Source organism: Chelonia mydas, chromosome 2 (assembly GCF_015237465.2).
Source record: "Chelonia mydas isolate rCheMyd1 chromosome 2, rCheMyd1.pri.v2, whole genome shotgun sequence".
In the NCBI taxonomy this organism is placed as follows: Eukaryota; Metazoa; Chordata; order Testudines; family Cheloniidae; genus Chelonia; species Chelonia mydas.
In genome coordinates, this window is record NC_057850.1 from 136,803,740 (window position 1) to 136,825,612 (window position 21,873).

Consider the following 21,873-nt stretch of genomic DNA (forward strand, 5'->3'; position numbering starts at 1 on the left):
TAACCACTGTGACACTCTCCACTGTTCTGATATAACACACTTGAGTTGTCCACATAGAAGTTTTTTAACAATACAATCCACATTTTAGCCACCTTTGTGCATCCAGATAAGTCCTATGGGAAAACAAATGATGTAGTTCCCCTGCATGCTAGGGAGGCAGGATTTCAGGAGTCTGTGTAAAGGAGAACATCCAACCTGCACTGTGCAGAACTCTACTCCATTGCAGCTCCCCTGGGGTGCGGAGGAGAAGGTGTAAGGGGAAATCCTGAGTGATGCTGGGCATCACATACAAATAGACAGTGATTACATATGTATAAAAAACAAACATATTTTTGGATGCCAAGGATGGATTCAAACGACAGACAAAAGGGAAATGAGAGGTGGAAGCTTTACTGGCTCAGACAGACCTCTGTGTGATAGGGCAGCACAGTAGTAACCCTAACACAGGACATAGGGCCTTCCTGACAGCAAAAGTGGACATCATTAGAATGATGTTTCAAGTGTCATCCCAAATGTCACCTATCTTTAAAAAATGAGCTAAAGACAGAAACTGTTGAAACAAAGGAGATAAAGAGGGAATTTTTTCTCAATCTGAGAATTAGCAGGTTTGAGGAGAAATTGCATCTGGAAAACAGGTCAAAAAGAGAATTTTTGCTCTGGGCATTAGAGGGCTCAGAGGGTAAAAATACTGAAAATGCTTCCTGACTGCCTCAGGTTAGACCTACAGTTCCCCCCACTTGATAGAGAGAGAACCAATATCAGTGGGGGGAAAAGGAGGGAAAATGACAAGTCCGGGGCTTTGATATTTAAACTGTTGCAAGTCGAACCTTAACTCCTAATAATGAGTGAACTGAGACACAAAAGGCTCAAGATTTTTTTATTTGGACTTTTTAACAGAGCTCAATGAACACAGAACACCACTGAACAGCTTGAGGTAGATTCTTGGTGGGAGTTGATGGGAGGTGTAGTCAAGTCAAGGTGGTAATGTAGGAAATGGATGGCAATTCTCCTAGGAATGAGGAGAGGGTAAGTGGAATCTCTATCTGAGTAGCCAGGGAGAGGCCTGCATTTTTGTGTGTGTTAAAGTTTGACTCTTCAGCAGAGCCATAACTAAACATTTTAGCAAACAGGGCGAGCAAGCACCCCCTAGAGGTGATATGGGGGGAAACACATGGGGGTCTCGTGCCCCCCAGATTTCTGCCTTCACTTTAGCACAGAGGTTTCAAACTGTGGGGCAGGCCTCTGTAGAGGGACTCAACCCCCACTTTGAAAACTGTCATCTCCTGCCAGGAGCTGGCAGATCAGAAGCTGGTGGGAGCTGCATGGCCTGCTCAGGCCCCTGGCTCTCTACACTGTGGGAGCCAGGGCACTGGCTGACTGCCCGGAAGCTCTTCCTCCCCTGAACGGGGCCACCTCTGCACAGCTGGCTGCTTCCCAGGTATGGCAGACAGCACAGCTCTGAGCTGTGCCCCTGACAGACTCTTGCCTCTGCCCCAAAGAAGCCCCGCACCGGCCAGTGACATCCTCTGGAGCTTCCCTCTGCCCACAGAACCTGGCTGCCATCAGATGCTCCCTGAGATGCTCCCTGGAGTACCTGCCTCAGCGCAGCCTACTCACACCCTGCTCACTGCCCAGGGACCTGCCATTGCAGCCGGGTCACTCTCCCCACACTATGCATGCAGAGCTGAACCGCCCCTTCCTCCCCTTGGGCTTCTGCTCTAGCCGCAGCTGTGAAGCTCTCCAAGGCTATTGTGTGCAGCACAATGACATATGGTGGTTCCAATGGACTCTGAGTAACCTCCCTGAGTTACTCCTTCGCCATCCCAGTGTGACCCGTTCAGTGCAGTGAAAAGGTTGTTACAGAATAGAACAGGGTCAAATAAAAGCTGGCCACTGTAATTTGCTCCATCACATAGCCCCACTTGTGCACCCCTTATTCTCCTAGTGCGTATGCTGACACACATAAGAAGGGCCATACTGAGTCAGACCAACGATCCATCTAGCCCAGTATCCTGTCTTCCGACAGTGGCTGATGCCAATTGCCCCAGAGGGAATGAACAGAACAGGTAATCATCAAGTGATCCATTCCTTCTTGCCCATTCCCAGCTTCTGGCAAACAGAGGCACCATCCCTGCCCATCCTAGCCAATAGCCATTGATGGACCTATCCTCCATGAATTCATCTAGTTCTTTTTTGAACTCTGTTTATAGTCTTGGCCTTCACAACATCCTCTGACAGGAGTTCCACAGGTTAACTGTGCATTGTGTTAAAAAATACTTCCATTTGTTTGTTTTAAACCTGCTGCCTATTAATTTCATTGGGTGACTCCTAGTTCTTGTGTTATGAGAAGGATTAAATAACACTTCCTTATTTACTTTCTCCACACCAGTCATGACTGTATAGACCTCTATCATATCCCCCCCTTAGTCGTCTCTTTTCAAAGCTGAAAAGTCCCAGTTTTATTAATCTGTCCTCATATGGCAGATGCTCCATGCCCCAAATCATTTGTGTTGCACTCATGTATCCCCTTCTCCCATAACCCAGGCTGTGCCTCATGTCCCTAGCCCCCTGCACACTCTCCCCTCATGGTACCCCCTGCCCTCCAGCCCATCTCCTATCTCCAGTGGCTGCACCTAGGTCCCTGGGAACCAGCTGTGCAGCCCTTCCTCCTTCTTCCCTTCCTATCAGCCAGCACTCAGAGTCCTGCCCACCTTCGCCTGTCGTCCTTGCACTGGGGAGAGCCTGCTCCAGCCAGAGTCACTGGACCCATGATCCAGTGAGGTGTGTGTGTGGGGGTGGTTCTAAGCACTTTGGGCTTTGGCTGACGCTTCTGGGCCCGATCCTGCAGGGGGGCTAATGCTGCTGGGCCTGATCCTGTGCAGCTCCATTTTTGTACCCCTGCCGGCTCTGTGCCCGGGGCAGCTGCCCCTCTTATCCCACCCTAGTTATGGCCCTGCTCTTCAACCTGAAATTATTAGCAGAGGAGCGAAGGGAGTTTAAAAGTCAAGACAGTCTTTAGAAAAAGTGTATGCGTTTGTTTTTTAAATCTCAAGGTTTTAGGGGAGGATTTTTGATCTCTTCAGTTTAGCAATATGGCAGCATGCTGTTGTCATATATGGAACAGACAGTGCTGCCTATTATGGTTGCCCAACACTTCCCATTATTTTTTCAATTTTCAGTTCCTTATAACTTACCTAGAACAGTTTAAGGTTGGCAGAACTTTTCCATGTCGGGTGTCTGCCTCGGACTGTGTATATTCAGCCTTTTCTGAAATGAGATTAGGGAAAAAAACATTGTTTTACCATGTTAAAAAAACTGCTGAAGTTTCTTTCAGACGCTCCAGTACCCTCACGCTTTGCCTGTGCAACCTGAATTTGGCCCCTTTGTGCCTATATGTTCAGACTTTAATTACATGATCACATACTATTTTTTTCTCACGGGAACCCTGCCTCATTCAGGATGGCCCTATTCTGGAAATGAACCAGGGCTGTGTAGTGATGAGGCAGGGATTCTACAAACAAAGCCTCTATTTGTTGCAGGAGTTGGAAGGTGTGCAGTGAATCAGACAAAGGACTGCAGGCAGAAGAAGGACAATCCTGGTTAAGGCAGTTGAATGCTACCTTGAACTTGAATCAACCCCTTCCTCTGTCCCAGAGTTCTTTTGTGATATCAGGCAAGTCATTTAAATCAAACTTTTCACATATGGGTCATTAATTGTGTTCTTAACTTTTTGGGTACTTGACTTCAGACCCTGGGATCAGTCTAATTTGCAGAAATGCTGACCACTCACCACTGCAAAGTGAGACTAATAGGAGCTGTGATTTAAATATATACAGCACTATATAATGTGAAGGACTGCAATGATCAACGTAGACAGCACCTTCACCAATACATAGTGCTATATCTTTACCTTAGTGCTAAATTGCTCTTTTTGTTTTATATTATGTTGTTATATCTGATGGGGGAAGTGGGAGGGTTGGGAGGAAATTTTGAATCCTGGCTATGTGTACTGGAGTTGTTACTTAGTGTCCCAATAAATCCTTTGATTTCTATGAGCGACTATTACAGTATTCTGAGAAATCGGGTCCTAGACATCTCAAACTGGGCAACCAAAATTAGTGGATAACTTTGACTTTAATCTCTCTTTGCCTCTGTTCTCCATCTATAAAATGGGAATAATAAGGTATTTCACTGGGGTATTGTGAAAACAAATTATTTGTGAATCACTCAGACACTATAGTGATGAGAAAAGCCTGTGAGGAAATGAATAATTCTGTCTTCAGAGCAGGGTTTGAATAATGTGCAGTAAATAAAGGATAGGGTCATGCATTGAACTATGAGGATTGCGGTGGGGTGTTCACCCCACACCAGTACTGAAGGGATTAAGGTGGCAAAAGAGGCCAATTAGCCATAGGCTGCACCTGCTGGGGATCTAAGGAGCAATGATGATAATTGAGAATGAAGTACACCAGGGGAGGAACAGGCAGGGCTTCTATAAAGCCTAGGAGTTGAGGCTAGGAAAAGCGTTGTAGTGAGGAAGTCTCACATTCTGGGAGAATAGATACCTGCAACAGGAGTATAGGAAGTAGCCCAGGGAAAGAGTAGTAAAGTCTGAGAGCATATAGACCTGCACAGCTGGTCTGAGGGTCCCTGAACTGGAACCCAGAATAGAGGGCAGACCTGGGTTCCCCTCCAGCCCACTAGAGGAGTGGAGTAGCCGGTGTAATAGATACAGAGATTGCCTGAGATTTTTCTGGAGAGAAAATCTGATGGGACCCTAGAAATGGAGGATGATTATGACTTGGCCAAAGGGGCTAAGCCCCAAAGGTGAGGTGCTGCATCTTCGGATTAGCAAAAGAGGGGAGGGACTGCAGAGTGGTTGACTCAGGTAATAGTCTACACAACCGCAGGTCAGAGTGCAGATAGCAGCAAGTTAATCCCCCAGATGCACTAAAAGAAGGTGCTGCCAAGCAGCGATTAGCAGACCCTGTTACAAGGATAAAACTCTGTTATTGAATAGTTGCTTCATTCAGTGAGCACGGTCCATTCTGTGCACTGAATGGAGCAGGGATCCTGTGGGAAAAAATAACATGTGATCATGTAATTAAAGCCTGCATCATAATGCATACGCACAAGGGGACCAAATTAAGGTTGCACTTGCGTCTTTAATTCTGCTACTTCCTAATTTTTTGAGAGCTCAACTTTGCAACCTTAATGTTTTTTTAATGAAGTGTTGTGTGTAAATTTCTCAGTTTTTTTTTTTTTTTTTTTAAAAAGCCAACTGAAATACCAGACATCCCATTTATATGGCGTCCTCTTGACACCCACATGGTTAATTAGCAGGGTCCACTGCATAGAGGTTTGATAGTTGAGGTAATGGAGAAACTGATAGCAGTAGTAGTTGTTATCCTCTGTGGACCAGCACTAAAGCAGGATGAAACACTACTAGTGAGTTTCACAGGTATTTGTTGATGATAGAGGCACGGTGAGACTGTAGAACAGGGGTGGCCAAAACTTACTGACCTTCAGAGCTGCAGATGACAATCTTCAGAAGCTCAAGAGCTGAGGCATGCCTGCTGGAGCTCTGGGCTTCAGCTCTGCAGGGAGGGAGAAGATCTCAGGGTTTCAGCCCTGCAGGAGGTGCCTGCCTGGGTTTAGGGCTTCAGCCCTGCTCCTGCTGAAGTGCCAAGCCCCAGCAGGCATGACCTGAGGGGCTGAAGCCCTGAGTCCCCTCTCCCCCCTGCTGGGCAGAAGCCAGCTTTGACGTATGGGGTCATGTCTTTCTCTTCCCCCCCCCCCCCCGATTTTTGCAGGATTTGCTGGCCCTACTCCAGTCCCGCTGCCTCCCCCCCCACCCCCCGCGGTGGCAGCTGCTGGAGCTGGCAAGCTGGGAGCTGTGGCCATGGGGAGAGGCAGCAGCAAACAGCTGGGAGCTGCAGGGAGGGGTCACTGAGGGTAGGAGTGTGTGCCAGGGGGGCAAAGCTTTAAATTTTGATGGGGGTGAAGCTTTGGTGGGCAGAGAATGGAGGGTGGGGGGGCTCTGCAAGCTGTACTTTATTATTATTATTATTTTATTTTTAAACACACAATTAAAGAGCTGCAGTTTGTCTATCCCTTGCTCTAGAATCTTACGTTCCATTCTAAGCTCTGGAGGGGAGTGTTCTCTTGTGGTCACAGACCCTTCTGCCCCATCCCCTTCAACCTGTCCTTGTTGTAGTCTGGTCCTAATCTCCACCCTTGGGCTTCCCATCAGAGTCCCAGTCTTCCCTTCCTAGCTCCTTCTCTGATCTTTCTCTCCATCCTCACAGTCAGTCACCCTCCACTGGCTCCTCTTCCCATCTCTTTACACCTCTGTTCCTTGTCCCAGTTTTTGCACAGCTAGTTCTAATTGTCATCCTGGTTCCTCATCTTTCTCCCCTCCCTGCAGCTTGTTCACCGCCACTCCTCTTCTTCTGTCCTCCCTGGTTTAGTCCCTCTGCATTAAATTCAGAAGGCTTTCTATTCCATGCTGCTGTGGCCAACCAGTGGGAAGACTGAGAGTACAGGGGGAGACAGTTTTCTTGCTTTTGGCTCTGGTGCTCCATGCCATTTGACCTTTTTGGCACCTGTGTCCCTGTGCTGAAGCATGTTCATTGCAGATCATAATCTTCAGAAAGTTTAGTCAATGACACAGTTGGGTGAATAATGGTTTTTTGTTTGTTTGTTTGTTTGTTTGTTTTGGTCCACTGGCAGTTGAAATTAATTTTTGGTTTGACCCCAAACTAATACTTTTTATAAGTTGAGTTGAAACAAAATGGATCATAGACTAATCATTGGCCTAAGTCTGATAAGTGAGGTTCTCCTTCTCCCCTCCTCTCCACCCAGCATTTTATGAATCTAGTCTTCCTTTGCTCTTGTCAAAATGCCCAAAATTAAAACAAAAAATTGAGTCAGTACCGGCAATGAAACTTTGCTTTAATCAAACAAACAAAATCAAAACAGGTGAATTCAGAAATTTGGCAAATCTGAAAATCCATGAACTGTTTTAGGTCAACTGATACTGCTTTTTGGTGGAAAATAAACTATTTGCTGGGGGGAGAAATAACCAACCCAAGTTGTGAAGCTCCAACAAGTCTCTTCACAGCATGTATTAATTTTGTTTGTTCAAAGACTCAAATTGGCCAAATTTGGGTAGTTCCTCCAGAGGATAGTAAAAGGCACATCCTGACACATATGCTGCCCTTGCCAAATTTTAAGTGTTTTTGCACCAAGGCATTAGAGAGGGGTGGAAGTGGCTACAACTTCTCAAAGAAAAGCTCACAATCTTTTTAATATGGTAAACTGTTAAATCATTATTGGACATAGCTGAATGGTTTTGTCTGAAACTTTCAAAGAAATTCAGCCTGAGGCAGACATCCAGAATGGAAAACTTCAACCCAAACGGTTAATTTGGTAAAGTTATAAGTGACCGAAAACACGTTCTTACCATGTGAACTGTCAGGCAGTCTTAATAGGCAGTGCTATCAGCTCTGCCTATACTAAGAGACAGTCCTAGTCTTGAAGAGCTCTTATAATCTAAATCAGTGGTTCTCAAACTGGGTCAGGACACCAAAGTGGGTCCTGACCCCATTTTAACGGGGTTGCCAAGGGCTGGCATTAGCCTTGCTGGGCCCAGGGCCGAAGCCCGAGCCCCATTGCCTGGGGCCAAAGGCTTCAGCCCTGAGTGTGTGTGGGGGCTCAGGTTACAGACCTCCTGCCTGGGGCTGAAGCCCTTGGAATTCAGCTTTCCCCCCCCCTTTTCCCGCCCCTCATCCTCGCCAAGAGCGGCGGGCCTCTGGCTTTGTCCCTGGTGTCCCTGCCTGGGGTGGCAGGGCTCAAATGGGCTCAGGCTTCGGTCCCCGCTCCTGGGGTCATGTAGCAATTTTTGTTGTCAGAAGGGGGTCACAGTGCAAAGAAGTTTGAGAACCCCTGATCTAAATAAACAAGACATACGGTGGGAGGGGAAGCAGAGGCCTAGAGAGTTAAAGTGACTACTTGCTCAAGGTCATACACAAGGTAAGTGGCAAAGATGGGTATAGAACCCCAGCTCTCCAGTAGCTTAGCTTGTTAAACCATGTCACCCTTTTTTAAAATCAAAACAAAAAAACCCCTGTATATATGAATTTGGATCTGCATAGTGGCCAAAGGCTAAACTTTAGTATAGTGTATTTGTATTTTCTTTCCCAAGTAAAATGTTATAGACAACTTTATTATAGTTATTAACATTTTGGTCTTTCACAAATTGTGACCATGTTTATTGTCAGAAATGTGGTATCACATGGATGCATGAAATCGCTTGTGATGTAACTTTAATGATACATGTGTTTTTGAATTACATTTGTAACTAGTATACCTTTACCTTTTGGTCAAGTGCTGGCCTTTCTCTGTGTCAAAATGTGAAAAGAAAACAGTATTTTGTAACCTTTTGTCCTGATACTGGTAATATCATTGAGCAAAATGTTAAAATTAATACAATGCATATTTTGTTCCTGTATTTTTCAAAAACACAAATTTGAAAAATCACTCTTAAAACTGATTATGTCAGCACTCTGTCTTCACGGGAAAAGTAAGCAAGGTGAGCATTGTATATATATCTTCCTAGAAGAGGGGTGGGCAAACTACGGCCCATGGACCGCATCCAGCCCTTCAGACGTTTTAATCCGGGGCTTGCCCCATTTCACATGTGCTGTGGGTCTGCGCAGATCCTGAAACCAGCAGCATGTCCCCCCTCCAGTTCCTATGCATAGGGGCAGAGAGGGGGCTCCACACACTTCCCCAACCCCAAGCACAGCCCCTGGAGCTCCCATTGGCCAGCAATTGTGGCCAATGGGAGATGCAGGGGTGGCGCCTGCAGACAGGGCAGTGCACAGAGCTGCCTTGCCGTGCCTCTGCATAGGAGCCAGAAGTGGACATGCTGCTGCCTCCGGGAGCAGCCCTTATCTGCCCTCCAAACCTCTCAGTCCCACCCTCCTGCACCTCAGAGCCCGCACCCCCAGCTGGAGCCCTCAGCCCCTCCACCCCCACCGCAACCCCCAGCCTGGAGCCACCTCCCACACCCCAATTTCGTGAGCATTCTTGGCCCGCCATACAATTTCCATACCCAGATGTGGCCCTTGGGCCAAAAAGTTTGCCCACCCCTGTTCTAGAAGAATGTGGGCGGTTTGGCAGAACAAAATAAAGCCAGAGTTGTGAATTGGCAATTAGATGTTAATGAAAGGTAATATCTGAATTATACAGGCACATGATTCAGAATCACATAACGGTGTACACAATTTTACTGTAACAGTTCCGTAAAGGCTTAGGCTGCATGCTATCCAAACATGATATCATACCAAATGAAGAAAAACAGTATTTTATAATTTTGGCTTGGCAGAATTCAATTTTTATTTTTTCTTGATGGAGAATATCTATCTTTTGAGAAGATAACTGACTTCCTAGACAAACGAAATACCGGTAGATCTAATCTACCTGGATTTCAGTAAAGCATTTGATACAGTTCTAGATGGGGAAATTATTGAATTGGAGAAAATGATGATTAATATGAGAATTGAAAGTTGGGTAAAGAACTGGTTGGGGGCTACAATGGGTCATGCTGAAAGGTGAACTGTCAGTTCCTCAAGGATCAATCTTGGGACCAATCTGATCAGTGTCTTTAATGGCCTTCACACAAAAAGTGGAAGTGTGCTAATAAAATGTGCAGATGACTATGTTGGGAGATTTCAGAGTAACAGCCGTGTTAGTCTGTATTCGCAAAAAGAAAAGGAGTACTTGTGGCACCTTAGAGACTAACCAATTTATTTGAGCATAAGCTTTCGTGAGCTACAGCTCACTTCATCGGATGCATACTGTGGAAAGTGTAGAAGATCTTTTTATACACACAAAGCATGAAAAAATACCCCCCCCCTCCTGCTGGTAATAGCTTATCTAAAGTGATCACTCTCCTTACAATGTATATGATAATCAGGGTGGGCCATTTCCAGCACAAATCCAGGGTTTAACAAGAACGTCTGGGGAGGTAGGAAAAAACAAGGGGAAATAGGTTACCTTGCATAATGACTTAGCCACTCCCAGTCTCTATTCAAGCCTAAGTTAATTGTATCCAATTTGCAAATGAATTCCAATTCAACAGTCTCTCGCTGGAGTCTGGTTTTGAAGTTTTTTTGTTATAATATCGCAACTTTCATGTCTGTAATCGCGTGACCAGAGAGATTGAAGTGTTCTCCGACTGGTTTATGAAAGTTATAATTCTTGACATCTGATTTCTGTCCATTTATTCTTTTACGTAGAGACTGTCCAGTTTGACCAATGTACATGGCAGAGGGGCATTGCTAGCACATGATGGCATATATCACATTGGTGGATGTGCAGGTGAACGAGCCTCTGATAGTGTGGCTGATGTTATTAGGCCCTGTGATGGTGTCCCCTGAATAGATATGTGGGCACAGCTGGCAACGGGCTTTGTTGCAAGGATAGGTTCCTGGGTTAGTGGTTCTGTTGTGTGGTATGTGGTTGCTGGTGAGTATTTGCTTCAGGTTGGGGGGCTGTCTGTAGGCAAGGACTGGCCTGTCTCCCAAGATTTTGAGACGTTCTTGTTAAACCCTGGATTTGTGCTGGAAATGGCCCACCTTGATTATCATACACATTGTAAGGAGAGTGATTCGCGGATGATACTAAACTAGAAGGAGTGGTAGATATGCTGGAGGGCAGAGATAGGATATAGAGGGACCTAGACAAGTTGGAGGATTGGGCCAAAAGAAATCTGATGAGGTTCAACAAGGATAAGTGCAGGGTCCTGCACTTAGGACGGAAGAACCCAATGCACCGCTACAGACTAGGGACTGAATGGCTAGGCAGCAGTTCTGCGGAAAAGAACCTAGGGGTGACAGTGGACGAGAAGCTGGATATGAGTCAACAGTGTGCCCTTGTTGCCAAGAAGGCCAATGGCATTTTGGGAGGTATAAATAGGGGCATAGCCAGCAGATCGAGGGATGTGATCGTTCCCCTCTATTCGACATTGGTGAGGCCTCATCTGGAGTACTGTGTCCAGTGTTGGGCCCCGCACTACAAGAAGGATGTGGATAAATTGGAGAGAGTCCAGCGAAGGGCAACAAAAATGATTAGGGGTCTGGAACACATGACTTATGAGGAGAGGCTGAGGGAACTGGGATTGTTTAGTCTGCAGAAGAGAAGAATGAGGGGGGGATTTGATAGCTGTTCTCAACTACCTGAGAGGTGGTTCCAAAGAGGATGGTTCTAGACCATTCTCAGTGGTAGAAGAGGACAGGACAAGGAATAATGGTCTCAAGTTGCAGTGGGGGAGGTTTAGGTTGGATATTAGGAAAAACTTTTTCACTAGGAGGGTGGTGAAACACTGGAATGCGTTACCTAGGGAGGTGGTAGAATCTCCTTCCTTAGAAGTTTTTAAGGTCAGGCTTGACAAAGCCCTGGCTGGGATGATTTAATTGGGGATTGGTCCTGCTTTGAGCAGGGGGTTGGACTAGATGACCTCCTGAGGTCCCTTCCAACCCTGATATTCTATGATTCTATGATCACTTTAGATAAGCTATTACCAACAGGAGAGTGGGTTTTGGGTGGGGGTGGGGGAGAAAACCTGGATTTGTGCTGGAAATGGCCCAACTTGATTATCATACACATTGTAAGGAGAGTGATCACTTTAGATAAGCTATTACCAGCCGGAGAGTGGGGTGGGGGCAGGTATTTTTTCATGCTTTGTGTGTATAAAGAGATCTTCTACACTTTCCACAGTATGCATCCGATGAAGTGAGCTGTAGCTCATGAAAGCTTATGCTCAAATAAACTGGTTAGTCTCTAAGGTGCCACAAGTACTCCTTTTCTTTTTATGTTGGGAGATATTGCCAATACAGAACAGGACCAGAATACCATACAAGAAGATTGGACAGCCTTGAAAACTGGATGGGGATGAAATTTAACAGTGCAGGTAATGCACAAAGGGACAAACAAAAATTTTTGCTATAAGCTGGGGAGGTATCAGTTGGAAGGGACAGGAGGAGAAAGACCTGGCTGTATTGGTCAATAGCAGGATGACTCTGAGCTGCCAGTATGATGTAGCTGTGAAAAAGGCTATTGCAATCCATGGGTGCATGGGGTGAGCTATTCACTATCTCTACTAGGAAAGTGTTATTACCATTATACAAGGCACTGGTGAGATCTCATTTGGAATAGTGTGTGCAATTCTGGTTTCCCATGTTTAAGATTGATTGATTCAGACAGGAACAGGTGCAGAGAAGGGCTACAAGGGTAAGAGGAATGGAGAAATTACCTTACAAGAGGAGACTTAAGGAGCTTGGCTTGCCTAACATATCAAAATGAAGGATGAGGGAAGATATGATTGATCTCTAAATACAACAGAGGGATAAACACCATGGAAGGAGAAGAGTTATTTAATGTTGGCACAAAACCAAAGGGATATAAACTGGCCATCAATACATTTAGACTTGAAATTAGACAAATTTTTCTAACCATCAGAGCACTCAAGTTCTGAAACAGCCTTCCAAGGGGAGTAGAGGGTGCAAAAAACGTAACTTGTTTTAAGACTGAACTTGATAAGTTTATGGAGGGGATGGTATGATGAGATGCCCTATACCGGCATTTTGCCCACATGCTCAAGGTCTAAATGATTGCCATATTTGGGGTTGGGAAGGAATATTCCCAAGGTCTCTGCCAATCTGATTCTTTTTTTTTTTTTTTTTTTTTTTTGCCTTCCTCAGCAGTGTGGGGCACTGGTCACTTGCTGGCTTGAAACTAGAGGAAATGATGGATTGTCATGAAATCACGATTTGTGGATTTCAATAACTCAGCCAGAGGTTATGGGCCTATTACAGGTGTGGGTGGGTTCTGTGGTCTGCATTATGCAGGAGGTCAGACTAATGATCATTATGGTCCCTTCTGGCCTTAAAATATGAGATGTTTATTTCTAAGCATTATTTCTATTTATTTTAAATGTTCAATTATTGTCAGCTCCCCCTAATTGTTTACTGTCATTAAATGGTGAGACTCACCTAGTTAAAGGGGAGGGATAGCTCAGTGGTTTGAGCATTGGCCTGCTAAACCCAGGGTTGTGAGTTCAACCCTTGAGAGGGCCTTTTAGGGATCTGGGGCAAAAACTGGGGATTGGTTAAGCAGGGGGTTGGACTAAACAACCTCCTGAGGTCCCTTCCAACCCTGATATTCTATGATTCTATGAAAGCTTTATAACTGTTAAGAAAAATCTGCTTGAGAACTTAGTACATATCCTTGAAACAAACTATGTCAACAACTTTTTCTTACTTTGCCTATCTGCAAATTTCAGTTATCAATGGAAATATATTAGGTTGGTGAGTACAATGAAATTGATTGATAAATGTAATCCTTTCAAGCTTATTCATATTACATGTTGTTAGAAGGGAGAAAATGTAGTGGTCAGAATAGTTGTTTAGCAAAACAATTAACACTGATATATTGCTAACATTTGACACTGGCAAAAAGATCACTGTTAGAGAAGTGGGGGAATCAAAATTGTGAAAAATTCCAATCTAATCTGAAAGTCACAGACAGACCTTGGCAGCTTCATGGCCTTTGGATCAAACAAGGGAGGGCTTCAGAGCAAAATGTGTCTACTTCCTGCCTTTCAAAGGAAGTCTGGTGTACAGAAAGGTGACTTAAGTACTGGGATACTGCCCTGCCTCAGGTTTAGTTCCTGAGTTCAATCCCTGCTCTGCCACAGGCTTCCTGTGTTAGACTGGGTCCAATCTAGGTTGACCGAACTACATGGCTGAGGGCTGTGAAAAATGTCTCATCCTGTGCAATTACAGGTCAATCTAACCCCCACTGTAGTTGCAGCTAGGTGATGCCTCTCAAGGGGGTTAGATTTACTACCGTAATGGGAAAAATTACTTCTGTCCCTGTACTGTCTATGCTACAGCAGCACAGCTGGAGTGCTGCAAGAGTGCTTGTAGTGTAGACATACCCTTAGGCTATATCTATTACTTAACTGAAGCAGGTTTCAGAGTAACAGCCATGTTAGTCTGTATTCGCAAAAAGAAAAGGAGTACTTGTGGCACCTTAGAGACTAACCAATTTATTTGAGCATAGCCCAACTTGATTATCATACACATTGTAAGGAGAGCGATCACTTTAGATAAGCTATTACCAGCAGGAGAGTGGGGTAGGGGGAGAGAAAACCTTTTGTAGTGGTAAACACCCATTTTTTCATGCTTTGTGTATATAAAAAGATCTTGTGTACTTTCCACAGTATGGATCCGATGAAGTGAGCTGTAGCTCACGAAAGCTTATGCTCAAATAAATTGGTTAGTCTCTAAGGTGCCACAAGTACTCCTGTTCTTTTAACTGAAGCACGTCAGTGTAGCCATTCACTGCAGCTGCAGAAGGGGGTCTCTCCCATCCCTGTAGTTAATCCATCTCCCTAAGAGGCAGTAACTAGGCCAGTGATTCTCAAACTTTTGTACTGGTGACCCCTTTCACATAGCAAGCCTCTGTCTGACCCCCCCTTATAAATTTTAAACACTTTTTTTACATATTTAACACCATTATAAATGCTGAATGCAAAGCGGGGTTTGGGGTGGAGGCTGACAGCTCGTGACCCCCCCCCCCACGTAATAACCCTGAGGGGTCCCAACCCCCAGTTTGAGAACCCCTTAGCTAGGCTGACAGAAAAATTCTTTGTGAGCCAGTGTAACACTGACAGACTGCGGGGGGAGGGGGGGGAGGAATTGATTAGTTTGTGAGTCTCTACTGCATGAGCTAAATGCCACACGGCCCTTAGCTAAGGCTGCAGCAGACTCAATCTCTAAGTGGCCTCCGTGCTACCAGAGGGGACAGAACACCACACCGAGGAGGTGTGGTGGGTTACATTAGCATGTGAGGGTTAGGTTCACTTACCTACATTGCTTCACATGCCTGAGTGCTGCTACTGATTAGTTTCAGAGTAGCAGCCCTGTTAGTCTGTATTCGCAAAAAGAAAAGGAGGACTTGTGGCACCTTAGAGACTAACAAATAAATGCTCAAATAAATTTGTTAGTCTCTAAGGTGCCACGCGTCCTCCTTTTCTTTTTACTGATTAGCGTAGCCTTGGCCTCGGCCTGTCTTCTGTAGGGGCCTTGAGGAGAAATCACATTAGACTGTGAGGCGCTCAGGCACCATACTCAGGGCACAAATTCAGCTGGAACGGGCCTGAGAGGAGCGTCAGTAAATATTGTCAAACCTGCAGGAGCCCTGGCAGCCCGCCCTGTAGGACTGAAGCTTGGACTGACTCCTGAATGTGGGAGGTATGAGGGGCGCTGGCAAATCTCTAAGCATTTAAACCCTGATCATACTCGGGGGGGGGGGGGGGGGCGGAGAGGGCGGCGCAGCGCATCCAATTAAAGAAAAATGTCGATCTGAATTGATCCCTCTACACAGTGTAGACAACACGCTTGGATCAAAACCGTACCTCCTGCTATGTAATCTCCACAGGGAAAACACCCGGCCCCCCACTCCACGCCTACCACTTAACCGCGTGTAACCAAGCCGGGGGCAGCAGCAGCTCAGGTACAGGAGCCGAGGCGTTAGGTGTAATTCTGCTTTGGATCCCCCCCCCCGTCCAGTCCAACCCCGCCACGTTGCCCGGTTCCCTGGCCCCCGCTCGACCCCCGCTGCCCCGCCGCGGCCGGGAGGAGGGGCCGGCGCGTGGGCCCGCACGGAGCTGGGGCGCGAGCCTCGCCCCGGGCGTCCTGACATCAGCGCCCGGCCACGCTGGCAGCGCGGGCGGTGGAGGGGGCGGGGCCCGCGGCAGCCAGTCCCCGGCCCTGCGCAGCCGGACGCGGGGCGCCGAGCACCATGTCTTCGCCTGACCAGGAGCGAGCCGAGACCCGGGCCGGACACCCCCCTGCCGGTACTGCGCCCCCCCCACCCCGGCTGCGGGGGGCAGAGGGAGGCTCGCCAGGCTCGCGGCGCTTGGCGGGGGGGTCGGGGGCTTGCGCGGGGCCGGCGCACGCCAGGCTCCTGCTGCCCGGGCCAGGGCCGAACCCTCCCGCTCGCCCCCGGCCCGGCCATTAGGTGGTTTTGGCCCAGCCGCGCCAACAGCCCGGGCCGGGCGGAGCGTGCAGCGACTCGCTGCCTTGCGACCGAGCCCCGCGGCTGCGGCGGCGGCTGGTGTGGCCGAGGTGGGACGTGGTAACGCCCGCGGCCACGTCGGCGCCGCTTGCCACTCGCTGCAAATCTGAAGGCGGCGTTTGTTCAGGCGCCAGGCGGCTGGAGGCTCTTTTTGGCCTTTCCGTGGGGATAAACGTGCAACCGTGTCAGCATGTTGGTTACTGTCCGCACAGGGATTTGGCAAAGTAGAGCCCCGTGCGGGTGCGGAGCAGCGGCCTCAGGGCTGGCTGGCTGCCCTGGTCCCGAGCCGCGATATGGCCAGGTGTAGCCGCCGCCGCCTTCTTCTTTTTTAAACATTCTTATCAGACTTAAACACTTGCTGTTCAAAACAAAGTCTGAATCGACTCCTCTTGCTCAGTGCAATTACCGAGCAGACGTGCCCAACCCCCGTTCAGATCTTCAGTTCTAGCTTGTGCTCTCATTACACTTCTTTTTTTTTCCCTGAGCAGTCTGCGCTAGAAAAAAAACCCTACATTTCTGAGTCCAACGTGCCTCACTTTCTTCCCTTTTCCCAGATAAGTTTTGTACGGGCAGGTAATGCCTGGCTTGGTGCATGTTGTTTGGCTTTCCGGTTTAGTTGCTGAGCATGGATCAGCTTTATCTCTGTTTTTTCCTGTTGAGGACCCAAGAAACAGTCTTCGAGTGTTGCCCTCATCATGTGCCCCCTTCATGGGGAAGGGACAAAATGAGAAGCTGGAAACACAGGGCCTAATGCTTTTGCCATTCGCACCAGTGTGACTTGAATGTAAAACACTGCATTGTTGTGATTTAGTAGTGCTTTTACACATTTTTACACAGGTGTACATGACAATACAGATTTTAAGGCAGCAGAGAATCAGACCCAGTGTTTCTAGCCATAATAAATTGTGGAGATTAGAGGGGGGGAAAAGGGCTGTGATAATACACATTAAAAAAGGGCTGCTTTATTGCTAGGTCACAAGACTCTTCTATTGGTGTTGGCACAACAATGCCTGTTTGGGGATAAACGGGGCAGAAATTAAAATAATTTTTAGGAGCAGCATTAACCCCTACGCTACATGTCTGTGGGGTTCCTACACAATCATGCAGTGTGGCTACATCTGAGCACCATTGCATCCCCTGCAGAGCCCCACTCTGCGTAGTGGGCTTTTATTGTCACCCACAACAAGCAATTCTTCCTGCTGTCCTCACCGAGCTATCTCTCAAAGGGGTGCTTTGGATCCTAGGTGAGCAGCAACCTTAAGAACGACTTCTTCCTATGTCTTTTTTCAGAGGGAGAGGGTTTTGTGTTTTTGGTTTTTGGTTTTTTTTTTTTTAAGATGGTACTAAAGTTTCAGCTCTGTTCCTTTTATTCGCTGGGTTGGTTTAATAATTCTGTCTTCTAGCCAGTAGGAATAAAATTATAATTTTAGAGTCTTACAGCACCATTATTGCTATGGTTTAAGATTTTGTCACAGGAATTTTTTCATCAGAGTCACAGACTGGTTATGGGCAATAAACATTCATGGAATCCCATGACCTGGCCATAGAGACATCGCGGGGGGGCAGGACTGACAGTCCAAGCCCTGCTGCTGCGGGGAGCTGAAGCCGAAGAAGTCACAAAGGTCCATTAAAGTCACAGAGTCCATGATCTCAGTGACAAAATTGAATCCTTAATTATTGTATAAAGACATTATGTCTCATAGGTAAATGGCAATGAATTTAAGCAAATTTGGGTTCTATTTTGCAGCTTTATGATGTACACAGAGTCTGAAAAGTGAATGTTCATGTGTCATTTTTTTGTAAAATACAAACAAAACATCAGAAATTCAAATTATACATTGTATGGAAGATGCTGACTAGAGAATTAGTAAAATGAAAACATCAAGGAGCCAAGAGAGTAAAAAGTTGAACCGTGGAAGAAATTTTTGGTCAGACTGTTTGATGGTTTGGTTTTGCTAACACTGTGTCCAAGGTATTAATAAAAAAAAAAAAAAGTGGGGTGAAGGATAGGTTTTTCCAAAATTAGTTTTAAAAATCTATATTTAGGCATGTAAATAAGGGACCTGTTTTTCAGAAGTGTTAATTGAGCACCCAGCTACTCCCATTGGAAACAAGCAACGTATATGATACAATGACAAATTAAGTACAATACATGTTTCAGCTGACTGGCTGGCATTAAATGTTTTTACTGTAATACCTGTGGAAGGTGTGAGTGACAGCACAGAGACTTGACTTGTATTTTAACCTCTCTCTATCCCTAGGACAGCTACAACACAGACATTGGGAGTGTAAGCTTCCCCTGATCTTGCTGACATGGTGCTTTAACTTTTTTTGATTTGTTTTTTGAGGCACCTACTCTAGAGGTGAAGAGGCTGTTTAATCATTGTGCCTATTCAGATTATTGCAAATCTCAATAGAGATGCCAAAATGTAATTGCTATATGGACATCTGTCTACTGTGCCTTGGAATTAGACCACTGGTTCATTCTGTCTGAGCCCGTGAACAGTTGTCTGCTTACAGACTTAGAAGTGACTCAAACAGAGGATGCTTTTGAACCATTGACAGAGGTGAGAGGCTGCGAGCTGTATTTCCATCTCTTCTAACACTGGAGAAAATCCACAGTAATTCCATTGACTCTAGTGGACGTCCATTAGATTGTCAGTGGTGTACCTGATATCAGGACCTAATTCTCTAAATGCTGAGCTATCTAGTTTCATGATTAAAAAAAATATTTAAGTGGTAATTTACAAACTAACACTAATAAAATGGAGATTTGTGGTTTTAACAAGAGACTGTCAGAGACCAGGACATGGGTGGTCATGTCTAGTGCTGACATTACTCTGAAGTCTTTCATTTAAAAAAAAAAAAACAAAAACAAAAAAAAACCTGTTTAGATTTCAAGTTGAGGTCTCTATATATCTGGATATCTGTTGGTAAGTTTAGTGTATCTATATTATATTTGAAGCTGTGTTGGTTAGTACATCTAACACTCGCTGTAAAGAGCGTAATTATATTTACTCGGTTCTTTTAACATCGGCAGGGTGAGTGAAGAATTGTGGGTGTGTGGACAGTGTATTTTTGAAACTGCACTAAGACATTTTTTTAATTCCAACTGCCTGCTAGAATACTGACAGGAAAAAGTATATTTAGTCAACAATGAAGGAGTATCTAGTAACATTTTCATACGTTTCCAAACCTTTCATTTTTCTCTCAATATTAACTTAATAAATGCTGACCCAAAAACATACAAAGTAAGAGTATATTTAATGAACTTTTAATAGGATACATTTCTTTTCCTCATGTCGGTACAATTTAACATTGGGCTGGAATCATTACCATATAGTTTGTGTAAAATTAATTTTAAATACATAGCATAAATATTCAAGGTTACGTGCAAAGAAAACTGTCAAATGCTAAGACTTTGGGGCCTACATTAGAGTTCCTGGGCACGTAGTGACTTCATTCAGACTTGTGGGTGCCCGGTGAATACAAGATTAACCCCAGACTTGACATATCAACAATCTAAATGTACTAAGCTGTGAATAGTAATGGAGCTGAGATGACTGGGGAGCCTCTGGTAGATATCAAGAAGAAGAATCAAATATATTAGCATGATATCTCTCAGACTTCAACAAACGGCCTACAGCTACAAAACAAGCCCATCCACTGGTGAACAAAACTAGAATCTCTACTGGTTCCAGATCTCCAACTAGCATCCCTACTTTAGAGCAGTGCCTAAACAATCCAACAGGATATTTGGAACAATCTTGCTTGTCAAGGAACATACAACAGTCCTTGCCCTGTATTAAAAAAACATCTTTCCTGCCTTTCGGGGAGAGCACAAGGAATAGCAGTTAAAATCAAATCAGGCTCTTACTCCAGAACCTGAACAAATGAAACCCTGCTTTTTTTTTCTGAAGGCTTCATAAGGGGCTATTGGACTTTCCTAGCTTATGTCACACTAGAACTAGGTGGCCTCCCTTGCTGATCCTCTCTTTGCAGCTTGAGGCAGATTCCAAAAAAAGTAGTAATACAAGGAAACTGAGTTTAGAGATTGGGTCCGAAAGTTACGTAAGATTTTGGGACACAAAAAAATGACTGTTTTTAAACTTAAAATCTTGGAAGTACATAGAGAATCAAATGCCATAGTAGTTTCTTCCACACTGACAAAACTTACTACACTAGCGAGAACACAAAATGATGGGGGTTTTTTTTGTTTGTTTTTGTTGTCTGAATATTCCCAGTAATAAACCAGCAGAGAACAGTGACCAATAGCTTGACTGTGTAATAAAAGTGGAGCAAGACCCTGACCCAACCAAATTTAGGGGTAACTTGATCTTTTGTGTCCTATTTGGTGAAAAGAATGGTGTGGAAATAGACATCATAGTGAATGCTTGTAACCTGACAAGTAGGGAAGTGAGCCTTCCCTAAAAGTATAGTAACTTGAAATTGATCCTACTACAGCTTCTTTACACTTGTGAATTAAGGTAAATAAAAAAATTAAGTTCAATAGAGCTATTCATCTGAGTAAAGACTACTCATGTGAGTAAGAATTGTGGGACTGACCTTATATCTTTGTGCTATTTTCTTTCAGGTGGGGATTTAAAAAAAACATCTTTTAGTTTGTCCCAGTTTTTGCTGGTAGATATGTTTACTTTTGTGCTTCTACACTGTTATAGACAGAAAAAAACATACAAAGCAATAAGCTTTGATAATATTTGTTTTAATCTCAAATAAAAAAGTCATGCTTCCTGTTCTGTGGTTCCTCAAACAACTTATCTTCCATAACCTAGATTTTGTTTTTATTGCACCTTTTTTCTATCTGTATTGATTCCTACCTCCAAGCCCATTGTGGGAGGTATTAATGGGGCTAATTGTCTTTATAAGCAAAGGTAAATGGAGATATTAATGCTGGATGGTGTTTTGTAGGCCATGACGTTATTTGCTAATGCAAACAGTGTCTTTAATAGTTTGCATCATGAAAGATTAGCAGGAGTTTGTCATGACATTTCTTTGCACTCACTAGTAAAATCCTCTTTATATCTGATATAAACAGTGTTCACTATTGTAGGATTTTATGTTTTAAAGATAATCCAAGAATTCTTCATATAAATTTTGAGAAATAGTAAACTGCTAGATTTTTTTAAAAATATGTTGCCAAGCATGATTGCTTTAGTTTTGCCTTGTAACTGTCCCTGAAATTGTTCTCCATTGTTAAATTAGGGTACATTTTAAAGGTTTTGATTGTTTTAATATTTTAAGGAAAAAAATCTAGTTAAAAATCAACCAAATAAATCCTGTAATCAAACTGCTGTTGCCTTGTCAGGATAAATTTTTAAAAACTAACAATTTTGCATTGCTCTCCCAGACACATGGTCTATAGCAGAGGTGGGCAAACTATGGCCTGTGGGCCATATCCGGCCTGCGGGACCATTCTGCCTGGCCCCTGAGCTCCAGGCCGGGGAGCCTAGTCCCCAGCCCCTCCCCCGCTGTCCCCCCTTCCCTGCAGCCTCAGCTTGCTGCGATGCCTGCACTCTGGCCCACCGCTCTGGCAGCATGGCTGGCTCCAGCATGGAGCAGTGGCGTCCTGGGGGGCAGTCAGGGGATGGAGCAGGGGGCAGAGGTTGTGGGAGGTGGGACAGTCAGGAGATGGGGAACGGGGGGGTGGTTGGATAGGCGTGGGAGTCCCAGGGAGCCTGTCGGGGGGCAGGGGTGTGGATAGGG

General features: G+C 45.2%; 1 protein-coding gene across 1 annotated transcript in view; it reads left to right on the forward strand.

Annotated features, from left to right (window-relative positions):
• The first annotated feature begins 15,762 nt into the window (after positions 1-15,762).
• Positions 15,763-21,873, forward strand: part of LOC102942857 (death associated protein) — an 89,046-nt gene continuing 82,935 nt past the window's right edge. Inside the window, exon 1 of the mRNA XM_037893333.2 lies at positions 15,763-15,928. Within this exon, the coding sequence (XP_037749261.1) occupies positions 15,874-15,928 (55 nt within the window). The 5' untranslated portion in view covers positions 15,763-15,873. The remainder of the gene's footprint in view (positions 15,929-21,873) is intronic.